At 68.4% G+C, this 22,735-nt stretch overlaps 3 protein-coding genes across 15 annotated transcripts in view; 2 read left to right on the top strand and 1 right to left on the bottom strand.

Annotated features, from left to right (window-relative positions):
- Positions 1–4,053, top strand: part of LOC306813674 (separin-like) — a 15,176-nt gene extending 11,123 nt beyond the window's left edge. The window contains exons 11-19 of the mRNA XM_079329240.1: positions 43–140; positions 606–693; positions 779–861; positions 1,147–1,227; positions 1,322–1,415; positions 1,637–1,753; positions 2,461–2,570; positions 2,688–2,777; positions 3,881–4,053. Of these exons, the coding sequence (XP_079185366.1) occupies positions 43–140; positions 606–693; positions 779–861; positions 1,147–1,227; positions 1,322–1,415; positions 1,637–1,753; positions 2,461–2,570; positions 2,688–2,777; positions 3,881–4,000 (881 nt within the window). The 3' untranslated portion in view covers positions 4,001–4,053. The remainder of the gene's footprint in view (positions 1–42; positions 141–605; positions 694–778; positions 862–1,146; positions 1,228–1,321; positions 1,416–1,636; positions 1,754–2,460; positions 2,571–2,687; positions 2,778–3,880) is intronic.
- Positions 4,054–7,460: 3,407 nt separating this feature from the next.
- Positions 7,461–15,988, top strand: PDE1B (phosphodiesterase 1B; the record flags this gene model as incomplete). 12 transcript variants are annotated; one of them, XM_079329339.1, is made up of 16 exons in its annotated part: positions 7,461–7,489; positions 9,033–9,168; positions 10,718–10,831; positions 11,318–11,503; positions 11,945–12,011; positions 12,458–12,574; positions 12,775–12,915; positions 13,253–13,353; positions 14,348–14,473; positions 14,559–14,660; positions 14,736–14,856; positions 14,931–15,012; positions 15,112–15,238; positions 15,327–15,463; positions 15,683–15,790; positions 15,899–15,988. In XM_079329339.1, the coding sequence occupies exons 2-15, from the start codon at positions 9,038–9,040 to the stop codon at positions 15,772–15,774; spliced, it is 1,644 nt and encodes a 547-aa protein (XP_079185465.1). In that variant the 5' UTR covers positions 7,461–7,489; positions 9,033–9,037. The 12 variants fall into 12 exon arrangements, with proteins under 12 accessions (XP_079185465.1, XP_079185471.1, XP_079185464.1 ...); XM_079329345.1 differs by having other exon boundaries at positions 15,327–15,790; XM_079329338.1 differs by lacking the exon at positions 13,253–13,353 and having other exon boundaries at positions 15,112–15,463.
- Positions 15,989–17,604: 1,616 nt separating this feature from the next.
- On the bottom strand, positions 17,605–22,528 carry PPP1R1A (protein phosphatase 1 regulatory inhibitor subunit 1A). Of its 2 annotated transcripts, none has more exons than XM_079329330.1 (7): positions 22,321–22,522; positions 19,856–19,916; positions 19,366–19,403; positions 19,206–19,269; positions 18,818–18,967; positions 18,602–18,738; positions 17,605–17,754 (listed from the first exon to the last, which is right to left on the bottom strand). In XM_079329330.1, exons 1-6 carry the CDS (start codon positions 22,399–22,401, stop codon positions 18,602–18,604), a joined length of 531 nt encoding a protein of 176 aa, XP_079185456.1. In that variant the 5' UTR covers positions 22,402–22,522; the 3' UTR covers positions 17,605–17,754. The 2 variants fall into 2 exon arrangements, with proteins under 2 accessions (XP_079185456.1, XP_079185455.1); XM_079329329.1 differs by having other exon boundaries at positions 17,610–17,754; positions 18,818–18,929; positions 22,321–22,528.
- Positions 22,529–22,735: the final 207 nt, after the last annotated feature.

Raw genomic sequence — 22,735 nt, 5'->3', positions numbered from 1 at the left:
CCCCTGTCCCCAGCAGCGTCCCCACCCTGTCCCCTCCTGCAGAGATGAGGGCGCTGGCCGAGCTCATCGGGCCCTACGGGATGAAATTCCTGAGCGAGAACCTGATGTGGCACGTGGGGTCCCAGGTGACAGAGCTGAAGGTAGGGGGACAGGGGACAGGGATGGGGACAGGAGACAGGGATGGGGACAGGGGACAGGGGACAGGGATGGGGACAGGAGACAGGGACGGGGACAGGGGACAGGGATGGGGACGGGACAGGGGACAGGGGACAGGGACAGGGGACAGGGATAGGGACAGGGGACAGGGATGGGAACAGGGGACAGGGGACAGGGACGGGGACAGGGGACAGGGGACAGGGATGGGGACAGGGGACAGGGATGGGGACAGGGACAGGGGACAGGGGACAGGGACAGGGAGGTGCTGCTGGCACCGTGACAGGGCAGCAGGGCCACCCTGGAGCCACCCCAGCCCTGTCCCTGTCTGTCCCTTGGGCTCTGTGGCAGGCTCGGAGGTGCCAGGTCCTGCAATATCCCCATGTCCCTCAGTGTCCCCGTGTCCCCCAGTGTCCCCCGGTGTCCCCAGCCCGCTGTCCCTGTCCCCACAGAAGCTGGTGGCTGAGAACATGGACACGCTGGTGCAGCTGCGCTGCTGCCGGCCCGAGCAGAGGCCGGCGCTGCTGCCCCGCCTGACCTGTGAGTGGGGCCGGGGTCCCACGGGGTCCCACGGGGTCCCACGGGGTCACACGGGGGGTCTCACGTGTCACACGTGTCCCCACAGCGGCTGACAATGTCCTGAAGCGCATGACCATCATCGGAGAGATCCTGAGCTTCCGCGCCATGGCCCAGCAGGGCCTCAGGGAGGTGGGACCCCCGAGCTGCCCCCGGCCCCAGGACCCCCGCCCTGGGGACACGGGGACACAGCACCCCCAGCCCTGGGGACACAGGACCCCCCAGCCCTGGGGACACAGCACCCCCAGCCCCTGGGGACACGGGGACACAGGACCCCCAGCCCCTGGGGACACAGACACAGCACCCCCAGCCCCTGGGGACACAGCACCCCCAGCCCTGGGCACACAGCACCCCCAGTGCCGCTGGTGTCCCCGTTTGGGGACACAGCCCCCCCGACCCCACCCTGTCCCTCCCCAGGTGTTGTCCCAGCACTGCCCCTTCCTGATGGGGCCCATCGAGAGCCTGGCGGACGTGGTGACCCCGGACACGGACATCCAGGTGGGGACAGGGACACTGCGGGGGGCCCTGGGGCCGTGTGACACCGTGTGACACTGTGAGACACCATGTGACAGCCGTGTCCCCGTGTCCCCAGGTCACCCTGAGCATCTTCGAGCTGGCCTCGGCCGCGGGGATCCCGTGCGAGGTGGACCCGGCGCTGGTCACTGCCCTGGCCAGCACCAGGACAGGTCAGGGCTCTGGGGACACGGGGGTGGCACTGTCACCTGTGTCCCTATCACTGCCCTGGCCAGCACCAGGACAGGTCAGGGCTCTGGGGACAAGGGGGTGGCAGTGTCACCTGTGTCCCTGTCACTGCCCTGGCCAGCACCAGGACAGGTCAGGGCTCTGGGGACGCGGGGGTGGCAGTGTCACTGCTGTCCCTGTCACCTGTCCCGCTGTCCCTCTGCAGAGGGCTCGTCCCCTGAGGAGGAGTACAAGGTGTCCTGCCTGCTGCTGGTGTTCGTGGCCGTGTCCCTGCCCCTGCTGGCCGCCGACCCCGCCTCCCTCTACAGCCCCGAGCTGGACGGTGTGCCACCTGTCACTGTCACCGTGTCACCGTGTCACCGTGTGTTACTGTGTCACCGTGTGTTACTGTGTCACCGTGTCACTGTGTGTCACTGTGTGCCACCGTGTCACTGTGTGTCAATGTGTCACTGTGTCACCGTGTCCCTGTGTCACTGTGTCACCGTGTCACTGTGTGTCTCGATATCCCTGTGTCCCCCTGTCCCTGTGTCACCGTGTCACTGTGTCACCGTGTGTCTTGATATCCATTTGTCCCCCTGTCCCTGTGTTACTGTGTCACCGTGTGTCCCTGTGTCACTGTGTGACCGTGTGTCACTGTGTCACCGTGTGTCACCATGTGTCCCTGTGTCCCTGTGTCACTGTGTGTCTCGATATCCCTGTGTCCCCCTGTCCCTGTGTTACTGTGTCACCGTGTGTCACTGCTGTCCCCTGCTGTCCCCTCTGTCCCTCAGTGTCCCCTGCTGTCCCTGCTGTCCCTCAGTGTCCCCTGCTGTCCCCTGCTGTCCCTCCCTGTCCCTGCTGTCCCCTCTGTCCCCGCTGTCCCTCCCTGTCCCCGCTGTCCCTCAGTGTCCCCCTCTGTCCCCGCTGTCCCTCAGTGTCCCCCGCTGTCCCTCCCTGTCCCCGCTGTCCCTCAGTGTCCCCTGCTGTCCCCGCTGACCCTCAGTGTCCCCTGCTGTCCCCGCTGTCCCTCAGTGTCCCCGCTGTCCCCAGGTTTCACCAATAACCTGCACTGCCTGGCCAAGGCCGTTGTGCAGCTCTCGGCCGCGCTCTTCACCGTGCACAACAAGAACATCGAGAGCCACCTGAAGGAGTTCCTGCTGGTCAGCCCGGCCTGTCCCCGCTCTGGGGACACGGGGGTGGCACTGTCCCCGCTCTCCCTGTCCCCTGCTGCCCCTCCTGTCCCCACGCTGACTCTCCCTGTCCCCTCCTGTCCCCAGCTGGCCTCTCTCAGCCTCCTGCAGTTGGCCCAGGAGCCGGACAAGGCGCGGCTGCGGAACCACGACTCCATCGTGCTGCTGCTGCAGCTGGTCAGGACACCGGGGACACCTGGGGACACCTGGGACACCTGGGGACACCGGGGGACACCTGGGACACCTGGGACACCTGGGACACCTGGGCACACCTGGGGACACCTGGGACACCTGGGGACACCGGGGACACCTGGGGACACCTGGGACACCTGGGCACACCTGGGACACCTGGGACACCTGGGGACACCTGGGCACACCTGGGGACACCTGGGACACCTGGGGACACCGGGGACACCTGGGGACACCTGGGACACCTGGGCACACCTGGGACACCTGGGACACCTGGGACACCTGGGACACCTGGGGACACCTGGGACACCTGGGGACACCGGGGACACCTGGGCACACCTGGGACACCTGGGACACCTGGGACACCTGGGACACCTGGGGAGACCTGGGACACCTGGGGACACCGGGGACACCTGGGGACACCTGGGACACCTGGGCACACCTGGGACACCTGGGACACCTGGGACACCTGGGGACACCTGCCACACCTGGGACACCTGGGATACCTGGGACACCTGGGACACCTGGGGACACCTGGGACACCTGGGACACCTGGGGACACCTGGGGACACCTGGGGGGACACCTGGGGACACCTGGGGACACCTGGGGACACCTGGGGACACCTGGGGTGGCACCTGGGCACACCTGGGGGGACACCTGGGGGGACACCTGGGAACACCTGGGGACACTTGGGGGCACACCTGGGGGGACACCTGGGGGGACACCTGGGGACACGTGGGGACACTTGGGAACACCTGGACACACATGGAGACACCTGGGGGGCTCTGGGGGACACCTGGGGACACCTGGGCATCAGTCCCTGATGTCCCCTGGGTGGGTTCGGGGGTCGGGGGCGCCCCTCCTCCATCCCCGACCCCCCTGGAACCTGCTGGAACGGGGGGGAGGGTCCCAGCCCCCCCCGGTGTCCCCTCCCCCCTCCCCATCCCGGGATTGTCATTCCCGCAGCGCCGCCCGATCGAAGCAATTTAAATGCAAATATTTCAATTTGTCCCGGGGCCGGGGGGGCGGGGGGGCCGGGGGGATGGGGGAGGGGAGGTGCTGATGCGCCCCCCATCCCCCCCCGCCCCAGATCGTGTCCGAATCGTCCTTCCTGACGCTGGACATGCTGGAGAGCTGCTTCCCCTACGCGCTGCTGCGGAACGCCTTCCGCCAGGTGTGCCGGGAGCCCCCCCGGGCGCCCCCGCACTGAGCGGGACCCCCCCGGGACCCCCAGGACCCCCCAACATTGAACGGAACCCCGAGTTCCCCTCGAGCCTTGCCGGGACCCCCGGGTTCCACCCCTGGACCCCCGCCCGACCTTCGCCAGGACCCCCGTACCCCTCCCCAAATTCCCCAACCCCCCCCGCAGCAGCCCCGCATCCCCCCGACCCCAAATCCCCCTCCCTGTCCCCCCGCGCCCCTCCCCGAATCCCCCTGTCTCTATTCCCAGGACCCCCAAATCCCCCTCCCCAAATTCCCCATCCCGCCCCCCCGCTCCCCCCGCGCCCCCCCCTCACCTCTGGATGTCACCACCGTGTCCCCAAGTGTCCCCCCCGCTGTCGCCGCCGTCATTAAAATCCTCTTCCCCCAAAATCTCGGACTCGTCCCGGGAATTATTCGGGAATTATTCGGGAATTGTCCCGGGAACTTTTCTGGGACCGCCCCGGGAACCTTCCCGGACCCTCCGGAGATTCTGGGGGTGTCCGAGGAGTGTCCGGGGGTGTCCGGGGAGTGTCCGGAGTGTCCGGGGGTGTCCGGGGGTGTCCGGGGGTGTCCGGAGTGTCAGGGGGTGTCCGGGGGTGTCCGAGGAGTGTCCGGGGGTGTCCGGGGGTGTCCGGGGGTGTCCGGGGGTGTCCGGAGTGTCCGGGGGTGTCCGGGGGTGTCCGGAGTGTCCGGACGCGGCAGGACCGGAGCTCCCAGCGGGATTTTCCCCCTTTAACCCTCTCGCTGCCGGTTGCGGCCGTGCCTCAGTTTCCCTTTTCCTGCTCGCCCCCGGCGCCGCTTCCAGTCACGTTTCCCTCTTTATTTTTTCTCTATTTGGTATTTTTTTTTTTTCCCCATCTCCGCGGGGTTTTATTTCACTCCCGTGCAACATCTTGAAGAAGAAAAAAAAAAAAAAACAAAAATAAAAACCAAACCCCGAGGATGCGAGCGCCGGGGCGCGGCCGTTGCCATTCCGCGCACGGCGGCGGCTCCGGGATGAGTCACGGCAGCGGCGGCAGCGCCCGCGAGCCCCGGAGCCCCCCGGGACCCCCCCAAAATCGGCTCTAAAACAGGGGAAATAGCGTTAGAAATAAACAACAAAAATCTCCCCAAAATCACCCCGAAAATCAACCCAAAATCACCCGAAAATCCCCCCCAGATCATCCCAAAGTCACCCCGAAATCACCCCAAAGTCACCCCAAAATCCCCCCCAGATCACCCCAAAGTCACCCCGAAATCACCCCAAAGTCACCCCGAAATCACCACAAAATCACCCCAATATCACCCCGAAATCCCCCCAATATCACCGCCGTAATTCCCCCAAAATCCCCCAAAATCCCCCAATAATCACCCCAATAATCCCCCCCAAATCCCCCCGAAATCACTTCAAAATCCCCCCAAATCACCCCAAAAATTCCCCCCGAATCCTCGCAAATTTCCCCAAATCACCTCAAAATTCCCCCCAAATCGCCCCCAAACCCCCTCGAACCCCCCCCCCAACCCCCCCCATAATCCCCCAAAAATCCCCCAAATCCCCCCAACCCCCGCCCCGCGCGCTGCGCTCCCGGGGGGCTCGGCCGCCCCCTCCCCTCCCCGGTTCTATTTTGGGGTTCGTCAATCACGAGCCCGAATCGTTCCCAGCTCGCCCCCCCATCCCCCCATCCCCCCCTCAGCGCTTTTGTCTCGCGCGCGCCCACCCGGCCCTGCCCCCACCCCAAATCTCCGCCCTTCCCCCTCCCAACCCCAGAAAGTTTCGAAGCCCCAAAAGTGAAAAAAGTGAAGATTTTTTTGGTTCCGAACCCCGAAATCGCCGCGAGCAGCCCCAAAATGAGCGGGGGGGGTCCCGGACCCGGCCGGGGAGCCAAAAATGGGGAGGGGGGAGCCCAAAATGGGGAGGGAGCCCGAAATGAAGGGGGGAGTCCAAATTGGGGGAGGGGGGAGCCCGAAGTGAGATCTCCTAGAACCCCAAATGCAGTTTGGGGACCCCTAAAATTGGTTGGAGCCGCCCCAAAATCAGTTCGAGACCCCCAGAATGAATTTGAGACCCCCAAAATCAGTTCGAGGGTCCCCAAATCGGTTTAAGAAACCCCAAATCACTTTGAGCGCCCCCAAATTTTGTTTGCAAACCCCACAATGAGTTGCGAGACCCCAAATTAGGGGGTTCAGCCCCCCCCAAAACGTCCTCGGTGCTGTCCCACGGTGGGGGGGGGGTGCAAATCCGGGGACCCCCGTGGGAGAGACCCCACCCCCCTTTTTTAGGGGGGTCTAAAAGCGGGACCCCCCCAAAAATCACCCGTGGGGAGGTGACAGAGGGGATGGGGATGGGGTTGGGGGTCTCGGGGAGTCTCAGGGGGTTGGGGGGTCTCGGGGGGGTCCCAAAGTGAGGGGGGGCTCACCTGGGTCCCGCCCACGGCGCGCTCCCGCCCACGGCGTTACGTAAAGGTGATTAACGTGATTAACGCCATTAACGTGATTAATAGCGCTCGGCGCGTGCCGGGGAGGCTGCGGGGGGGGGGGGGGGGCGCCCCCGCACCCCCAAAAATCCCCCCCCCCTTGGGACATCCATGAGAACCCCCCTCCCCCCAGGGCCAACCCTGAGACCCCCCCCGAGGGCTCCAGGGGGTCCCGGGGGTTGGGGGGGTCACAGGGTGGGGGGCAGAAGGTGATGGGGAGGGGGTCCTCCAAATTTCCAGCGCCCCCCCCTCCCCCCCCCCGCTCAGGTGAGACGCCCCGAGTTTGGGGAGGTCCCACAATAAATGGGGAGGGGGCGCTGACCCCCCCTCCCCCCGAGGGAAGGGACAAAGGGACCCTCACAGGGACCTGGGGGGGTCTGGGGGGGGTCTCGGGGCAGAGCCCCGGTCTGGGGGGGTCACGACCCCTCCCTGGGGGTCACCGGGGGGGCTCTGACCCCTCCCCCAGGGCTGTCAATGCCAGGGACGCCTCCAAAACTCCTGGGGGGTCCCGGGACACCTCCCCCCCCTTTACCCCCAGGGGTCCTGGGGGGTCCTGACCCCCCCTGCAGCTTCAGGAGGAACCCCCCCAATTTGGGTCAGGGGGCGCAGCCCCAGAGGGGTCCTGGGGGGGTCTTGGAGGTCTCTCCCCTCCTCCAGCCCCGGGGGGGGGTCCCGAACCCCCGCCCCCTCCCCTCCACCTCCCCTCGTTCCCTTTGAGGGTCCCGGACCCTCCCCTCGCTCCCCTGGGGGTCCCGGCTGGGCGGAACCCCCCCCGTTCGTTCCCGGCCCCCGCCCCCGGCTCCCCCCGCCCCGCCCCGCCCGCCGCTGCCGCTGCCGCTGCCGGTGCCGGTGCCGGTGCCGGGAAAGTTGCGGCGAGCCCCGGGCGGCGGCGGCGGGGACGGGGGGGACGGTGACACCGGGGGACAGCGACACCGGGGCACGGCGACACCGGGGCACGGCGACATCGGCGGCACCGGCGGCACCGGCGACATCGGCGACACCGGGGCACGGCGACATCGGCGGCACGGGCCGAGCATCCTCCGGTGAGAGCGCGCAGCATCCCCGGTCCCCCCGGTCCCCCCGGTCCCCCCATCCCGGCGCTGCCATCGCCGCCGCTCCGCTCCCTCCTCTCCCCATCCCGGTTCCCCCCCGGCCCCGGCGCTCCCGTGTTGTACATTCCCGGTTCTCCATTCCCGGTTTTCCATCCCCGGTTCTCCCTCTGCCAGTTTTCCATTCCCGGTTCTCCATTCCCGGTTTCCCATCCCCGGCTCTCCGTTCCCGGTTTTCCATTCCCGCCTCTCCCTCTCCCGGTTCTCCCTCTCCCGGTTTTCCATCCCCGGCTCTCCGTTCCCGGTTTTCCCATCCCCGGTTCTCCGTTCCCGGTTCTCCCTCTGCCGGTTTTCCATCCCCGGTTCTCTCATTATCGGTTTTCCATCTCCCGGTTTTCCATCCCCGGTTCTCTCATTATCGGTTTTCCATCTCCCGGTTTTCCATTCCCGTTCTGCCTCTCCCGCCTCTCCCATCCCGGTTCTCCGTTCCCGGCCCTCCCTTCCCGGCTCTCCCCGGTTCTCCCCCGCCGGTTCTCCCACCCCCGGTGCCCGGATCCATCTTGGCTCCGGTGCTGCCTGCGCAGCCGCCGGGTACCGGGGGGCGGGGGGAGGCCGGCCCGGGGGATTTGGGGAATTGGGGGGGGGCTGCGGCCGCTACCGGGGGCCGCAGGAGGCACCGGGGCCACCGGGAACCGGGGCCGGGGGAGCCGCGGGGGCTGCGGGGTTACGGGCGGCGCCGGGAGCCGGGGCCGGGCGAGGAACCGGCGGCGGCACCGGAGGCACGGGGGGCTCCGGGAAGGACCGGGGGGTTCCGGGAAGGACCGGGGGAGATCCGAGAGGAACCGGGGGGTTCCGGGAAGGACCGGGGGGCTCCGGGAAGGACCGGGGGGCTCCGGGAAGGACCGGGGGAGATCCAAGAGGAACCGGGGGGCTCCTAGAGGAACCGGGGGGCTCCGGGAAGGACCGGGGGGCTCCGGGAAGCATCGGGGGGCTCCGGGAAGGACCGGGGGGCTCCGGGAAGGACCAGGGGAGATCCAAGAGGAACCGGGGGGCTCCTAGAGGAACCGGGGGGCTCCGGGAAGGATCAGGGGGCTCCGGGAAGGACCGGGGGGCTCCTAGAGGAACCGGGGGGCTCCGGGAAGGATCGGGGCGCTCCGGGAAGGACCGGGGGGCTCCTAGAGGAACCGGGGGGCTCCGGGAAGGACCGGGGGGCTCCGGGAAGGATCGGGGGGCTCCGGGAAGGACCGGGGGGCTCCGGGAAGGACCGGGGGAGATCCAAGAGGAACCGGGGGGCTCCTAGAGGAACCGGGGGGCTCCGGGAAGGATCAGGGGGCTCCGGGAAGGACCGGGGGGCTCCTAGAGGAACCGGGGGGCTCCGGGAGGGACCGGGGGGCTCCGGGAAGGATCAGGGGGCTCCGGGAAGGACCGGGGGGCTCCTAGAGGAACCGGGGCGCTCCGGGAAGGATCAGGGCGCTCCGGGAGGACCCGGGGCCGCGGTGCCGGGCCCGGCCGGGCTGAGCCGCGCTCCCGTGCCCAGGGGCGATGGAGCCGCCGCGGAGCCTCCCGGGGCTGGAGCGGGAGCGCGGCGCGCTGGACGCGGCCGGAGGGTGCCCGTCCCCGCTGGACACCAAGGCCGTGCCCGGCAGGAAGGTCTGGGTCAAGCTGCGGGCGCTGTGAGTGACCCCCGGCCGCGGGACCCCCGAGAGACCCCCAGAGGGATCCCCAGAGGCAGACAGCCCAGCCCCCCACCCCAAAGCGGGACAGCCAACCCCAAACTGGGATCCTCAAACTGGGACCCCCAAATCCCAAACTGGGACCCCTCAGTGTCAAACTGCACACCCGAACCCCAAACTGGGACTCCCAAACCAGAATCCTTAAATCCCAAACTGGGACCCCCATTTCGGGACCCTTAAATCCCAAACTGGGACCCCCAAGCTCTAAACTGGGACCCTCAAATCGGGACCCCTCAGTCTCAAACTGGGACCCCCAAACTCCAAACCGGGACCCTTAAATTCCGAACTGGGACCCCCAGACCCCAAGCTGGGATCCTCAAACCCGGACCGCGTGTGCCGCCCCCTTGTCCCCTGCGCCCTCCCGGGGGCGCTGCCAGGGGGGTGCCACCCCCTCACCTGTGTCGCTCACGTGTCCCCGCGCCCACCTGCGGCACGTGCGGCGCGTGGGGGGGTCCCGAGGGGGGCGACACGCGTGGGGACACGTGGAGGACAAACGGGGGGGGACACACGGGGCAGGGTGGTCTTGTGGCACACGCGTGTGACACACCTGGGGGTGTCAGGGGACACACGGGAGGGAGGGTGACACTGCGGGGGTGTCACACGCGTGTCCCCACGTGCTCACGTGTCACTGCCACAGGTGGGGGATCGCGTGTCCCCCCCAATTCTGAGGGGCAGCAGCAGCCGTGGTGACAATCGGGGGGTCTCTGGCACCCCTGGGGACATCGGGGACACTGCCGAGACTGCGCCCTCCCCGTGGCAGGGGACAGGTGGCACCGGGGGTGACACCGGGCAGGGTGGCACTGCCAGGCCCCCGTCCCTTGTCCCCACGGGTGCCCACCCAGGCTGGGGGTCCCTGAGGGTCGCCTCGGGGGTGGCAAGGTGACAATCGCCATCGCCAAGGTCACAGCAGCGCCGGTGACGTCTGTGCCCCCCCCCCCCGGTCCCCCTCGCTGTCACCGTCATTGTCACCGTGACCGGGGGACGTGGTGGCCCCTCCCCGCCGAGTGGTGGCCACGCGAGTGTCCTGGCCTTGCCCTGGCACGGATGGCAGCGCCCGTGTCCCCACAGTGCCACCACCCCGTGTCCCCACAGCGTCCCCACAGTGCCAGTACCCCGTGTCCCCACAATGTCCCCACAGTGCCACCATCTCGTGTCCCCACAGCGTCCCCATAGTGTCACCGCCCCAGGTCCGCCCTGCCGCTGCCATCCCAGTATCACCTGTGTCACCTGTGCCACTCTGTGCCAGCCCGTGCCATGGTGTCACCGGTGCCACCCGTGCCGTCCATGCGGGAGCTGCGGGGGTGGCGCTCCCCTGATGGGACCCCCCAGTTCCCATGTCGTGTGTCCTCTGTCCCCATCCTGGGCACTGTCCCTGCTGTCCGGGGGAGGGGGGGGTCAGTGCCACCGTGTCCCCGCTGTCCCTGCGGGTGTCTAACCCCTGTCCCTGCTGTCCCCCTGTTCCCCTGTCCCCCTGTCCCCGTGTCCCCAGTTTGCGGTACCTGGTGAAGCAGCTGGAGGCGGGCGAGGTGAACGTGGAGGAGCTGAAGCGGAATTTGGAGTGCGCGGCCTCGCTGCTGGAGGCGGTGTGCATCGATGAGACCAGGTGGGGACAGGGGACAGCGGGGACAGCGGGGACAGCGGGGATAGAGGGGACAGCGGGGACAGAGGGGATAGAGGGGACAGCGGGGACAGAGGGATAGAGGGGATAGAGGGGATAGAGGGGACAGAGGGGACAGAGGGGACAGAGGAGACAGAGGGGACAGAGGGGACAGAGGGGACAGAGGGGATAGAGGGGACAGAGGGGACAGAGGGATAGAGGGGACAGCGGGGACAGAGGGGACAGAAGAGACTGTGGGGACAGAGGAGACAGAGGGGACAGCGGGGACAGAGGGGACAGAGAGGACAGAGGGATAGAGGGGACAGCGGGGACAGAGGGGACAGAGGGGACAGAGGGGACAGAGGGGACAGAGGGATAGAGGGGGTTAGAGAAGGGACAGGGGACAGGGAGGGGACAGCCGTGTCGCGAGTGTCCCGCGTGTCGCGAGTGCCCCGCGTGTCCCGCGTGTCGCGAGTGTCGCTCGTCCCTCAGGCAGGTGCTGGACACCGAGGACGAGCTGCGCGAGATGGGCTCGGACGCGGCCGTGCCCTCCGAGGTGCGGGACTGGCTCGCCGCCACCTTCACGCAGCAGGCGCGGGCCAAGGGGCGCCGCGCCGAGGAGAAACCCAAATTCCGCAGCATCGTGCACGCGGTGCAGGCGGGGATCTTCGTGGAGAGGTGACGGGGGACGGGGACGGGGACGGGGGAGGGGGGATGTGAGAGTGTGGGGGTGAGGTGGGCGCGGGTGGGACCCCAAAAACACAGGGAGAGTCCCCAGAACTCAGGAGGGTCCCTAGAACCGAGGAGGATCCCCAAAAACACAGGGAGTGTCCCCAAAACTCAGGGGTGTCCCCAGAACTCCGGGACTGTCCCCAGAACTGAGGTGGGTTCCTAAAACCTGGGGACTGTCCCCAAAACTCAGGTGGGTCCCTAGAACCGAGGAGGATCCCCCCAAGCCCAGGGACGGTCCCCAGCACTCAGGGATGTCCCGGGATGTGTTTCCAGGGGTATCCCCAGTCCCAGGGGATCCCTCAGTTCCCCCCAGCCCCCCCAGCCTCCCCAGCCCCCAGATGTGTCCCCAGATGTGTCCCCAGCCCCCCCAGCCCCGCCTCCCCCCAGGATGTTCCGCCGCGCGTTCACGGCCGTGGCCCCGAGCTACTCCTCGTCCGTCCTCAACTGCCTGAAGGTACCGGGGCGCCCCAAAAACCCCAAAACACAAAAACCGGGGCGGGGGGGCGCGGCTGGGGGCACTGGGGATGGCTGGGAATGGCTGAGAATGACTGGGAATGGCTGGGGGCCACTGGGAGTCACTGGGAATGACTGAGAATAACTGGGAATGACTGGGAATGACTGGCAAGGGTCACTGGGAATGTCTGGGAATGGTCACTGGGAATGTCTGGGAATGGTCACTGGGAATGACTGGGAATGCTTGGGAATTACTGGCAGGGGTCACTGGGAACACTGGGAGTCACTGGGAATGGCTGGGGATGATTGGGAATTTCTGGGAACTACTGGGAATCACTGGGAATCACTGGGAGTCACTGGGAATGGCCACTGGGCTTTTACTGGATTCACGGGGAATTGGTGGGGGCTCCCCCAGAATTCCCAGACTCCCCAAATTCTGGCCCCCAGGGCCTGGACCAGTGGTGCTTCGACGTGTTCTCGCTGCACCGCGCGGCCGAGGAGCACTCGCTGCGCACCGTGGTGTTCGAGCTCTTCACCCGCCACGGCCTCAACAGCCGCTTCAAGGTGCCCAGAATATCCCAAAACAGCCCTCAGTATCCCCAAACACCCCCCAAACACCCCCAAAACACCCCCACGAGCCCGCCAAAACCCCCCGAGCTTCCCCCCAACCCTAAAGCAAACCCCAAACTCCATCCCAGGACCATCGCAACCCCCGAGCTGACCCCTGTGTCCCCCTGTCCCCCCTGTCCCCCTGTCCCCCCCAGATCCCCGGCGCGTTCCTGACCTCGCTGCTGGAGGCTCTGGAGAGCGGCTACGGAAAGTTCCGGAACCCGTACCACAACCAGGTGCACGCGGCCGACGTCACCCAGACCGTGCACAGCGTCCTGCTGCGCACGGGGCTGCTGGTAGGGACACGGGGACAGGGACAGGGAGACACGGGGACAGGGACAGGGGGACATCCTGGGGACAGGGGGACATCCTAGGGACAGGGGGACAGGGACAGGGGGACACGGGGACAGGGGGACATCCTGGGGACAGGGGGACACGGGGACAGGGGGACACAGGGACATGGGGACATCCCAGGGACTCTGGGGACAGTGGGGATGCTGACGACAGTGAGAAAAATGTTCCTATCCCTGTCCCTGTCCCTGTCCCTGTGTCCCCATCCCTGTCCCTGTGTCCCTCTGTCCCTGTCCCTGTGTCCCCATCCCTGTCCCTCTGTCCCTCTGTCCCTGTCCCCAGCACTGTCTCTCTGAGATCGAGCTCTTGGCCATCGTTTTCGCTGCCGCCATTCACGACTTCGAGCACACGGGGACAACGAACAGCTTCCACATCCAGACCAAGTGAGGGCACAGGGACAGGGACAGGGGACACGGGGGACACGGGGACAGGGGATGCATGTGGCACAGCATGGCATAGATGACACTGCAGATGTGTTACAGCACCTCAAGGCATGGGTGACACAGCACAGGTGACACAGCATGGCATGGCTGGCACAGCACGGTGTGGGTGGCACAGCGTGTCCCACGCTGTGACCTGTCCTGGGAACACCATGGGACACCCTGGGGATACTGTGGGGCACCCTGGGGACACTGTGGAGCACCCTGGGGACACCATGGGACACCCTGGGGACACCCCGCGCTCACCTGCACCGCTGGGGAACGGCGACTCCTTGGGGACACCACCGTGCTGCCACCCTGGCCCCTCCCTCACCCCGGGGGCGGCTCAGCCAGCCGTGCCCAGCGCCACCGTGTCCCCGTGTCTCGTGTCCCATGTCCCTTTGTCCCCGTGTCCCCATGTCCCGTGTCCTGTGTTCCCGTGTCCCCTGTCCCGTGTCCCGTGTCCCGTGTCCCCATGTCCCGTGTCCCCTGTCCCCCTGTCCCCTGTCCCGTGTCCCCGTGTCCTGTGTCCCCATGTCCCGTGTCCCCTGTCCCCCTGTCCCGTGTCCCGTGTCCCCATGTCCCCTGTCCCCTGTCCCGTGTCCCCGTGTCCCTTTGTCCCCTGTCCCGTGTCCCGTGTCCCCTGTCCCCTGTCCCCTGACCCGTGTCCCCGTGTCCCTTTGTCCCCTGTCCCCTGTCCCCTGTCCCCTGTCCCGTGTCCCCGTGTCCCGTGTCCCCATGTCCCGTGTCCCCTGTCCCCCTGTCCCGTGTCCCGTGTCCCCTGTCCCCTGTCCCCTGTCCCCCTGTCCCGTGTCCCGTGTCCCCATGTCCCCTGTCCCCTTGTCCCCGTGACCCGTGTCCCCTGTCCCCTGTCCCGTGTCCCGTGTCCCCGTGTCCCCTGTCCCCTTGTCCCCGTGACCCGTGTCCCATGTCCCCTGTCCCGTGTCCCGTGTCCCAGGTCGGACACCGCCATCCTGTACAACGACCGCTCGGTGCTGGAGAATCACCACATCAGCGCCGTGTTCCGCCTGATGCAGGACGAGGAGCTCAACATCTTCGTCAACCTCACCAAGGACGAGTTCGCGTAAGGTCCCCTGGCTGTCCCCTGCTGTCCCCTGCTGTCCCCTCCCTGTCCCCTGCCGCCCCTGACCCCGTGTCCCACCCCGCAGGGAGCTGCGGGCGCTGGTCATCGACATGGTCCTGGCCACCGACATGTCCTGCCACTTCCAGCAGGTCAAGTCCATGAAGACGGCGCTGCAGCAGCTGGAGAGGTGGGTGGGGGACACCAAGCGGGGGGTGGCAGGGTGGCTCTGGGGACAATCTGAGCGTGGCCGTGCTGTCCCCAGGCTGGACAAGTCCAAGGTGCTGTCGCTGCTGCTGCACGCGGCCGACATCAGCCACCCCACCAAGCAGTGGGCGGTGCACAGCCGCTGGACCAAGGCGCTCATGGAGGAGTTCTTCCGGCAGGTGGGGCCGGGGACAGGCGGGGGGACACGGGGGACACCCCGTGGGGACACCACGCCTGTCCCTTGCCTTGCCAGGGCGACAAGGAGGCCGAGCTGGGGTTGCCCTTCTCGCCCCTCTGCGACCGCACCTCCACGCTGGTGGCCCAGTCGCAGATCGGTGAGTGCGGGGGAGGCTCCCGTCCCTGTCCTGTCCCCTCGCTGTCCCCTCCTGTCCCCTCGCTGTCCCCAGCCACGCCGCGTCCCCTCCTGTCCCCAGGCTTCATCGATTTCATCGTGGAGCCGACCTTCTCGGTGCTCACCGACGTGGCCGAGAAGTTGGTGACGCCGCTGGCCGAGGACGGCTCCAAGGCCAAGGGCCACCCCGCGGCCCCGCAGCCGCCCAGGTGGGCGCCGCTCTGGCCGAGCTTTGCGCCCTGCGCTGGTGGCGCTGCTGGCCCTGCCCCGCCGCCAGCTGTCCCCGTTGTCCCCCAGCTCGCAGTGGCGGCAGCCGTCCCTGGATGAGCAGCTGGAGCTGGGCGACATCAAAGCGGACCTGGCCGGGTTCCGCTCCACGTGGACCAAGCACATCCAGGAGAACAAGCAGAAGTGGAAGGAGAGGGCGGCCAGCGGTAGGGGACGGCCACCGGGACCACCGGGGCCACCGGGGCCACCGGGGACACCGGGGACACCCTGGAGGGGCTGGGAACCACCGCGAACCGCGCGGGGCCAGCTCTGTCCCTGCGTCCCCAAACTGGGAACAGGGCACGGCGGGACTGGGTGGCCCGGGGAGGGGGGACACAAGTGCTGCGGTGTCCCCGGTGACCCCCCCGGCCCCGTGTCCCCGCCAGGCATCACCAACCAGGCGTCCATCGATGAATTGTCACCGTGCGAGGAGCCCGCGACCCCCGGCGCGCACAGGGAGAACGGGGACGTGGAATAGCAGCGGGAGGAGCGAGGTGGGGACACCGGGACAGGGGCAGGGACACCGGGACGGGGACACCGGGACAGGGACGGGGACACCGGGACGGGGGCGGGGACACGGCGGTGACTGTCCTCTGCTCCAGGTCCTTGTCCGGCAGTGACACCGTCTCGTCCAAAGTCTTCGATGTCATCGAGTTCAGCTCCATCCGCAGGGCAGGAGCGCCCGGGGCCGGGCTCGGGTCGGTGTCACCTCTGTGCCAGGGCTGGTGTCACCTCTGTGCCAGGATCGGTGTCACCTCTGTGCCAGGATCGGTGTCACCTCTGTGCCAGGGCCGGTGTCACCTCCGTGCCACAATCGGTGTCACCTCCGTGCCCGGAGTCCCCCGGGGCCGGGCTCGGGTCGGTGTCACCTCGTGCTCGGATCGGTGTCACCTCTGTGCCGGTATTGGTGTCACCTCTGTGCCAGCACCGGTGTCACCTCCGTGCCAGGGGCCCCCCGGGCTGTCCCCGCTGTCGCCGGTGTCACCGGTCCCTCACTGCCACCCCCGGCCTCCCCGGGCCGGGCTAGGTCCTTCGGGATTTTTAAAATCGCTTTTGCGGGCGCTGGGGAGGGGCTGGGACAGGGACGGTGGCTCTGGGGACAGCCCGGTGGGACACGCTGTCACCCCTGTGCCCGCGGGGTCCGGGCGGTGACACCGTGAGGGTGGCGCGGGGACAGGGAGGGGACAGGGAGGGAACAGGAAAGTCCCCGCGGGTCCCGCCGGGCGCGGCGCGGGTGGGGTTGGGGACAGGTTGGGGACAGCGCGTGCCTGGAGTGTCCCTGGAGTGTCCCCGGAATGTCCCTTGAATGTCCCCGCTTCCCAAAACTCCAGCGACAACCCGGGAATGTTCGGGAATGTTCGGGAATGTTCGGGAATGCTCCAAAATCCCGGCTCCAGCGAACCTCGGGCATCCGGAATTTTTTGAGCATTTTCGGGAATTCCGAAATTTTTTGGGCATCCTCGGGAATCCCGGAATTTTTAGGGGAATTTTCGGGAATCCCGTAATTTTTGGGGACCCTCGTGAATCCCGGAACGCCCCGAACCCCCGGGGATGTGCCGGGAACGCTCAGGAATGTTCGGGAATGTCCCGGGAATGTGCCGGACCCCCCCTCCCCCCTCCCGCTCCGGCTCCAGCCCCGGCTCCGTGCCCCTCCCCCCCGTGTTTGTATTTTTGGACCCCCCTCGTGTCCCCCTCGTGTCCCCCCGTGTCCCCCCGTGTCCCCCCGTGTCCCCCCCTCGGTCACCGCTGGCAGAGCTCGCCCCTCCCCCCTCGCATGTGTCCCCCCCTACCCCCCCCGCGCCGCCGCCGCTAACGAGCAATTAATTAATTAATGAGTTAATTAATAAACGCCGCCGCCACCACGGCCACGCTCTGGGCACTGGGGGGCGGGGGGGGGAGTGTCGGGGTCACCCCCGAGGCTGGGGGGACACTGGGGGGGGCTGAAAAGGGGGGGGGAACTGAACCGGGGGATGGGGGCGGCACAAAGGGGGTCCTGGAGCCCCCCAGCACCCAAAAAGGGGGTCCCACCCCCTCCCCCGCCCCCGGCGCGGCCCAAGGAGGAGGCGGGGGGGGAAAGGATCCCTTTAATTCCGGCTGGGGGGGGGTCCCCGCGCCCCCCTCCCCCCGTGTCCCCCCCCGGTCCGTGTGCACGCGCGTGTCCCTGTCCCCTCCCCTGTCCCCTCCCCGTGCCCAGGTGACCCTCCCCAGGTGCGCGCAGGTGAGGGGGGGGGGCTCAGGAGCCACCCCGAGGGTGGCAGTGAGCGGGGGGAGGAGGGGGGTCTGTGCTCAGTGTCCCCAATGTCACCTCCTGCCCTGAGGTCCCCAGGGGGAGGGGACAGCAAAAAAAAAAAAAAAAAAAAAAAAAAAAAAAAAATCTAAATAATTCTGGGCAGCCCCAAAATCTTAGAAAATGGAATTAAAAAAAATCTCCGCTGGTGTCCGGATCCCGCGGCCACACCTGGGGACAAGGGGGACAGTGGGGACAAGGGACAGCGCTGGGACCCCGCGGGGAGGGGAGGGGGCAGCGCTGTCCCTGCCCCCGTCACTGTCCCCGTGCCTGGGAGTGTCCCAGTGCCACCCCAGGGACATCCCAGTGACATCCCAATGCCACCCCAGTGCCCCAGTCCATTGCTCCAGTGCCCTCCAGTGCCCCACTACCATGTCCCAGTGTCCCAGTGCCACCTCAGCGCCCCAGGCCAGTGTCCCCAGTGTCCCCAGTGTCCCCATTGCCCCCAGTGTCCCCATTGCCCCCAGTGTCCCCAGTGCCCCCCATTGCCCCCATTGCCCCCATTGCCCCCATTGCCCCCAGTGTCCCCAGTGTCCCCATTGCCCCCCGTGCCCCCATTGTCCCCAGTGTCCCCAGTGTCCCCAGTGTCCCCATTGCCCCTATTGCCCCCAGTGTCCCCATTGCCCCCCGTGCCCCCATTTCCCCCAGTGTCCCCAGTGTCCCTCTGTCCCCAGTGTCCCCAGTGTCCCCAGTGTCCCTCTGTCCCCAGTGCCCCCAATGTCCCCAGTGCCCCCAGTGTCCCCATTGTCCCCATTGCCCCTATTGCCCCCAGTGCCCCCAATGTCCCCAGTGTCCCCAATGTCCCACTGTCCCCAGTGCCCCCATTGCCCCCAGTGCCCCCAGTGTCCCCATTGCCCCTATTGCCCCCATTGCCCCCAGTGTCCCCATTGCCCCTATTGCCCCCAGTGTCCCCAGTGTCCCCAGTGTCCCCAATGTCCCCCTGTCCCCAGTGTCCCCATTGCCCCTATTGCCCCTATTGCCCCCAGTGTCCCCAGTGTCCCGTGTCCCCAGTCCGTACCTACTGGCCCGCGCTGTCCCCAGGCTCTATATGGGTCCCATCCTCGGCCCGGTTCCGCCGCGCAGCCCCGGGGGTCCCGGCGCGGGGGGTCCCGGCGCGGGGGGTCCCGTTCCCGGGTGTGCCGTCCCCGGGGGTCCCTGCGGGTGTCACAGCACACGCGGTGACCCCAGCGCCCCCCTTTCCCCCGTGCCCCCCTCCCTCGCCCCCCGGACTCACGGTGGCCCGTGGCCAGCGGGCAGGACCCCCCGGGGCTGTGGCGATGCTCGGGGTCGCCGCGGGGACACCGAGCCGCGCTCGCCACCTCCTCGTCTTCGTCGCCACCCTGCGCCTGCTTGCACAGGTGATGCTCCACCATCATCTGCAGCTCTGCCGGGCAGGGAGCGGCGCTGGGGAGGGGGGAGGGCGCGGGGGGACCCTGGTGACCGTCCCCACGCTCCCGGCGACACCGCCCGGGTGGCACCGTGGTGGCGCTTGCCACGCCCGGGGCGAGGCTGGCCACGGGGAGGGGGCTTCTAGCCAGGTGCTGGGGGAGGTTGTCCACTCTCTGTGTCCCCCCCGTGCCCCCCGTGTCCTTTCATGTCCCCCCCGTGTCCCCCACAAGTACCTTTCATGGTGGGGGTGGTGCGGGACACTTTCTTCCTCTGCCGGGGGGACATGGCCAGGCCGGACTGCGGGGAGGACGCGGCTCAGGGGGGTCTCCTGAATTGGGGGGGGTCCCCCGAATTCGGGGGTGTCCCCACAGCCCCCCGGGCAGCGTCACCTACCTTCAGCAGGGGGTTGGGCAGCCGGTCCTCGTCGATCTCTGGGGGCACAGAGGGGGGTGGGAGGTCAGCAGGGGTCAGGGGTTGAGGGGGGGTCCATCCTGCACCCCCCGAGGTCAATCCGGCCCCCCCGAGGCTCTGTGTGGGTGACATGGGGACAGTGCCACCACCCCCACCCCATTGTCACAGGGATTGGGGTCCCACACCGCCCACATCCCGCCCCGTGCATGGGGGTCCTGAGTGTGGGGGTCCTGGAATGTGGGGGAGGGTCCTTGAGTATCATGTGGGGCCTCTGAGAATTTTTGGGGGGTTCCTGAGCATGTGGGTGATCCCTGAGTGTCACATCAAGGGTCCCTGAGTGTCGTGTGGGGGTTCCCGAGCGCATTGGGGGGTCCCTGAGCCCTCCGAGGGGTCCCCGGAGCCCAGGAACCACACGGGGACTGGGGAGGGGTCCCTGAACACCTCGGGGGTCCCTGGCCCCGCTCGGACCCACCTGGGGACGATTGGTCGCTGCTCAGGACCAGGTTGGCGGGGGTCGGCCGGCGCCTGCGGATCTGGGGAGGGGGCGACAGGAGACAATTGGGGACCCCGGGCCGCGCCCCCCCGCCCGGACCCGGCGCTGGCGGACACACCCGTGGCTTTTCCATCCCGCAGCTAATTATAGCTAATTAATTATAGCTAATTGCACCCGCGGGGACAGCGGCGCGGGGACAGCGGAGGGGCCCGGCCCTTCCCGTGCGGCCGCTGCCCTTGGCCAAGGTCACCCCTGAGGGCGGCTGGTGGCCCGGAGCGGGGCCGGGGGTGGCCGTGGCGACAGCGATGGTGGCACTGGCGACAGCGATGGCGGCGGCCGCGGCCGCAGCGCTGACCCCGCGCCCCCTTTCCCCGCTGACCCAGAAACTGAGCGGCTCCAAAACCCGAATTCCCCGGCGAGGATTCCCTAATGAGGCGCGCTGCCTAATGAGATGCTAATGAGATGCTAATGAGGGGCCGGGAGCCCCCCCCGCCCACCCCCTCCCCCCGGCGCATCCTCCCGTGCCGGCCCGGTTGCCATGGAAACGCGATCTGGATTTTAAACGGAGATTAGCGGGGACCGGGAACCGCCGGGGGTCGCCCCGGCCCCGACCGACGACCCCTCCCCAATCTGGGACTCCGGGCTCCCCCGCCATGGGGCTGGGGGGGTTCGGGGTCCCCCAGAGACCCCAGGAAGCGGCAGTTCCCCCCCCCCACCCCACCCTGGGACCCTCCGGAGCCTCCCGAGGGCGCGACCCCCGGGACGGGGATGGGGAGGGGACCCCGGTGCCACCTGCTCAAGGTCAGCCAGGTGGAGACCCCCCCTCATGCTCGGGGGGTCCCGGGAGGGAGGGGGATCCCGCGCCGGTCTCCCCCAGCCTCTCCCCGCCCTCCTCTCCCTCCTCCATCCCCCTCCCTGCCTCCATCCCTCCATCCTCCTCCTCCTCCTCCTCCCGGCCGCTCTCCGCTCCCGCGCTATTTTTAGATCAATCTCCATCGATTAAGAGAGCGCCGCGAGCCGGGGGCGGCCGGGACCGGGACCGGGACCGGGACCGGGCCGGGATCGGAACCGGGAGCGGCGGCGGGAACAGGGAGAGGGGGTGGGGAGGGGAAGGGGGTCCCGGTTCAGCAGAATCCCCCGGGATGGGGGGGGACACGCGCGGGGGGAGTTGGGGACACGGGAGGACAAAGCCCTGGGGCAGGCCTGGCACCCGGGGGGGCGAGCAGGGGGGGCCCAGCAGAAATGGGGGTCAGGGGCCTGCGGGGGGACACGGGGGGGACACGGTGGGGGGGACAAGGTCCTTGGGGAGGGTGGGGCTGGAGAGATTTGGGGGTGACCCTGCAGGACACAGGGACACCTCGCGGTGCCACCCGAGAGGGGTGACATGGCCGTGCCCCCCGCCCCCATCGCTGCGAGGGACACCCCAAAACGAGGAGCAGCGAGGGGACATCGGCAGTGTCACCTGCTGCCACCGGTGTCACCCCCAGCTCAGGGCCCGGGGGGGGAAACTGAGGCAGGGCAGGGCGGGGGGTCCCCAGAACAGGGGGCAGTTCCCCGACCCCCAAACCCGGCTCGTGCCCCCCTCCAACAGCGCCCCACTTCTCTCCATCCCTCCTGGGAACCCCAAACTCTCCCTCCTGGGGACCCCGAACTCTCTCCATCCCTCCTAGGGACCCCCAGCTCTCTCTCCTAGGGACCCCCAGCTCTCCCTCCTGGAGACCCCCAGCTCTTCCTCCTAGGGACCCCCAGCTCTCCCTCCTGGGGACCCCCAGCTCTCCCTCCTGGGGACCCCCCAGCTCTTCCTCCTAGGGACCCCCAGCTCTCTCTCCCTGCCGGTGCCCCCGCGCTGTTCCACCGAGCCGGGTGGTGGCCCCCACACTCAGAGCCGCCCTCGCCCCCACTCCGCTGGCACTGGGGGCTCTCACCCCCCATCCCCAGCATCCCCAGCTGGGGGGACAGGGTAGGACCCCCCACACCTCCTCATCCTCCTCACCCTCACCATCCTCATCCTCCTCATCGTCCTCCAACCCCCGCTGGCCGTGGCGGGGCCCAGGGGTCCCCGGGGGTGGGGGGAGGTGGCGGGAAGGGGTCGGGGACCCCCAGGGGTCCCCAAACGGGGTCACCCCGCGCCCGTTCTGGGACCGACTCTGAGGGGAGCAAAGCCTGGAGGGGTCTGGGGGGCCCCGGGTGGGGGGGACACGACACGACCCCCACCCCGGGGTGGCCCCGGTGGCGTCGCCCGGAGCGGGCACATGGCCCTGGCACTGCCACCCCCTCCCCACGGCCCCGGGGGGCTCTGGGGACAGCGGGGACCCCCCTGGTGTCCCCAGAACCGCGGGGGGGCTGCAGCCCCTCCTGTCCCGCTGTCCCCGTGTCACCCCCGGCCCCAGCGCTGCCCGCAGCCCCCCGGAGCCCCCCGGGTTTGTCCCCCCGTGTCCCCGCACCTGCTCGGCCGCCTCCGGGTCCAGGTGCGGCTCCAGCAGCGGCACCGTGAACTGGATCTTGCGGGGGCTGTTGGGCTCCATCGCGGGCGCGGCGGCTCCGGCGGCTCCGGCGGCTCCGAGCGGCCACGCCCCGGCCACGCCCCGGCCACGCCCCGACCGGGGACACGCCCACGGACACGCCCCGCCCCGGACCCCGCGCGAGGAGGGACGGGGAGACGCGGGGATGGACAGAGGGACGCGGGGCTGGACATAGGGACGCGGGGATGGACACAGGGACAGACGGACGGACAAAGGGACGCGGGGATGGACACAGGGACGGACGGACGGACACAGGGACAGGCACAGGGATACGGAGATGGACAGAGGGACATGGGGATGGACAGAGGGACACAGGGACAGACACACGGACAGACAC

The sequence above is a fragment of the Erithacus rubecula genome (genome assembly GCF_903797595.1).
Source record: "Erithacus rubecula genome assembly, chromosome: 31".
In the NCBI taxonomy this organism is placed as follows: domain Eukaryota; kingdom Metazoa; phylum Chordata; class Aves; order Passeriformes; family Muscicapidae; genus Erithacus; species Erithacus rubecula.
This window is presented reverse-complemented; position numbering and strand designations above follow the sequence as displayed.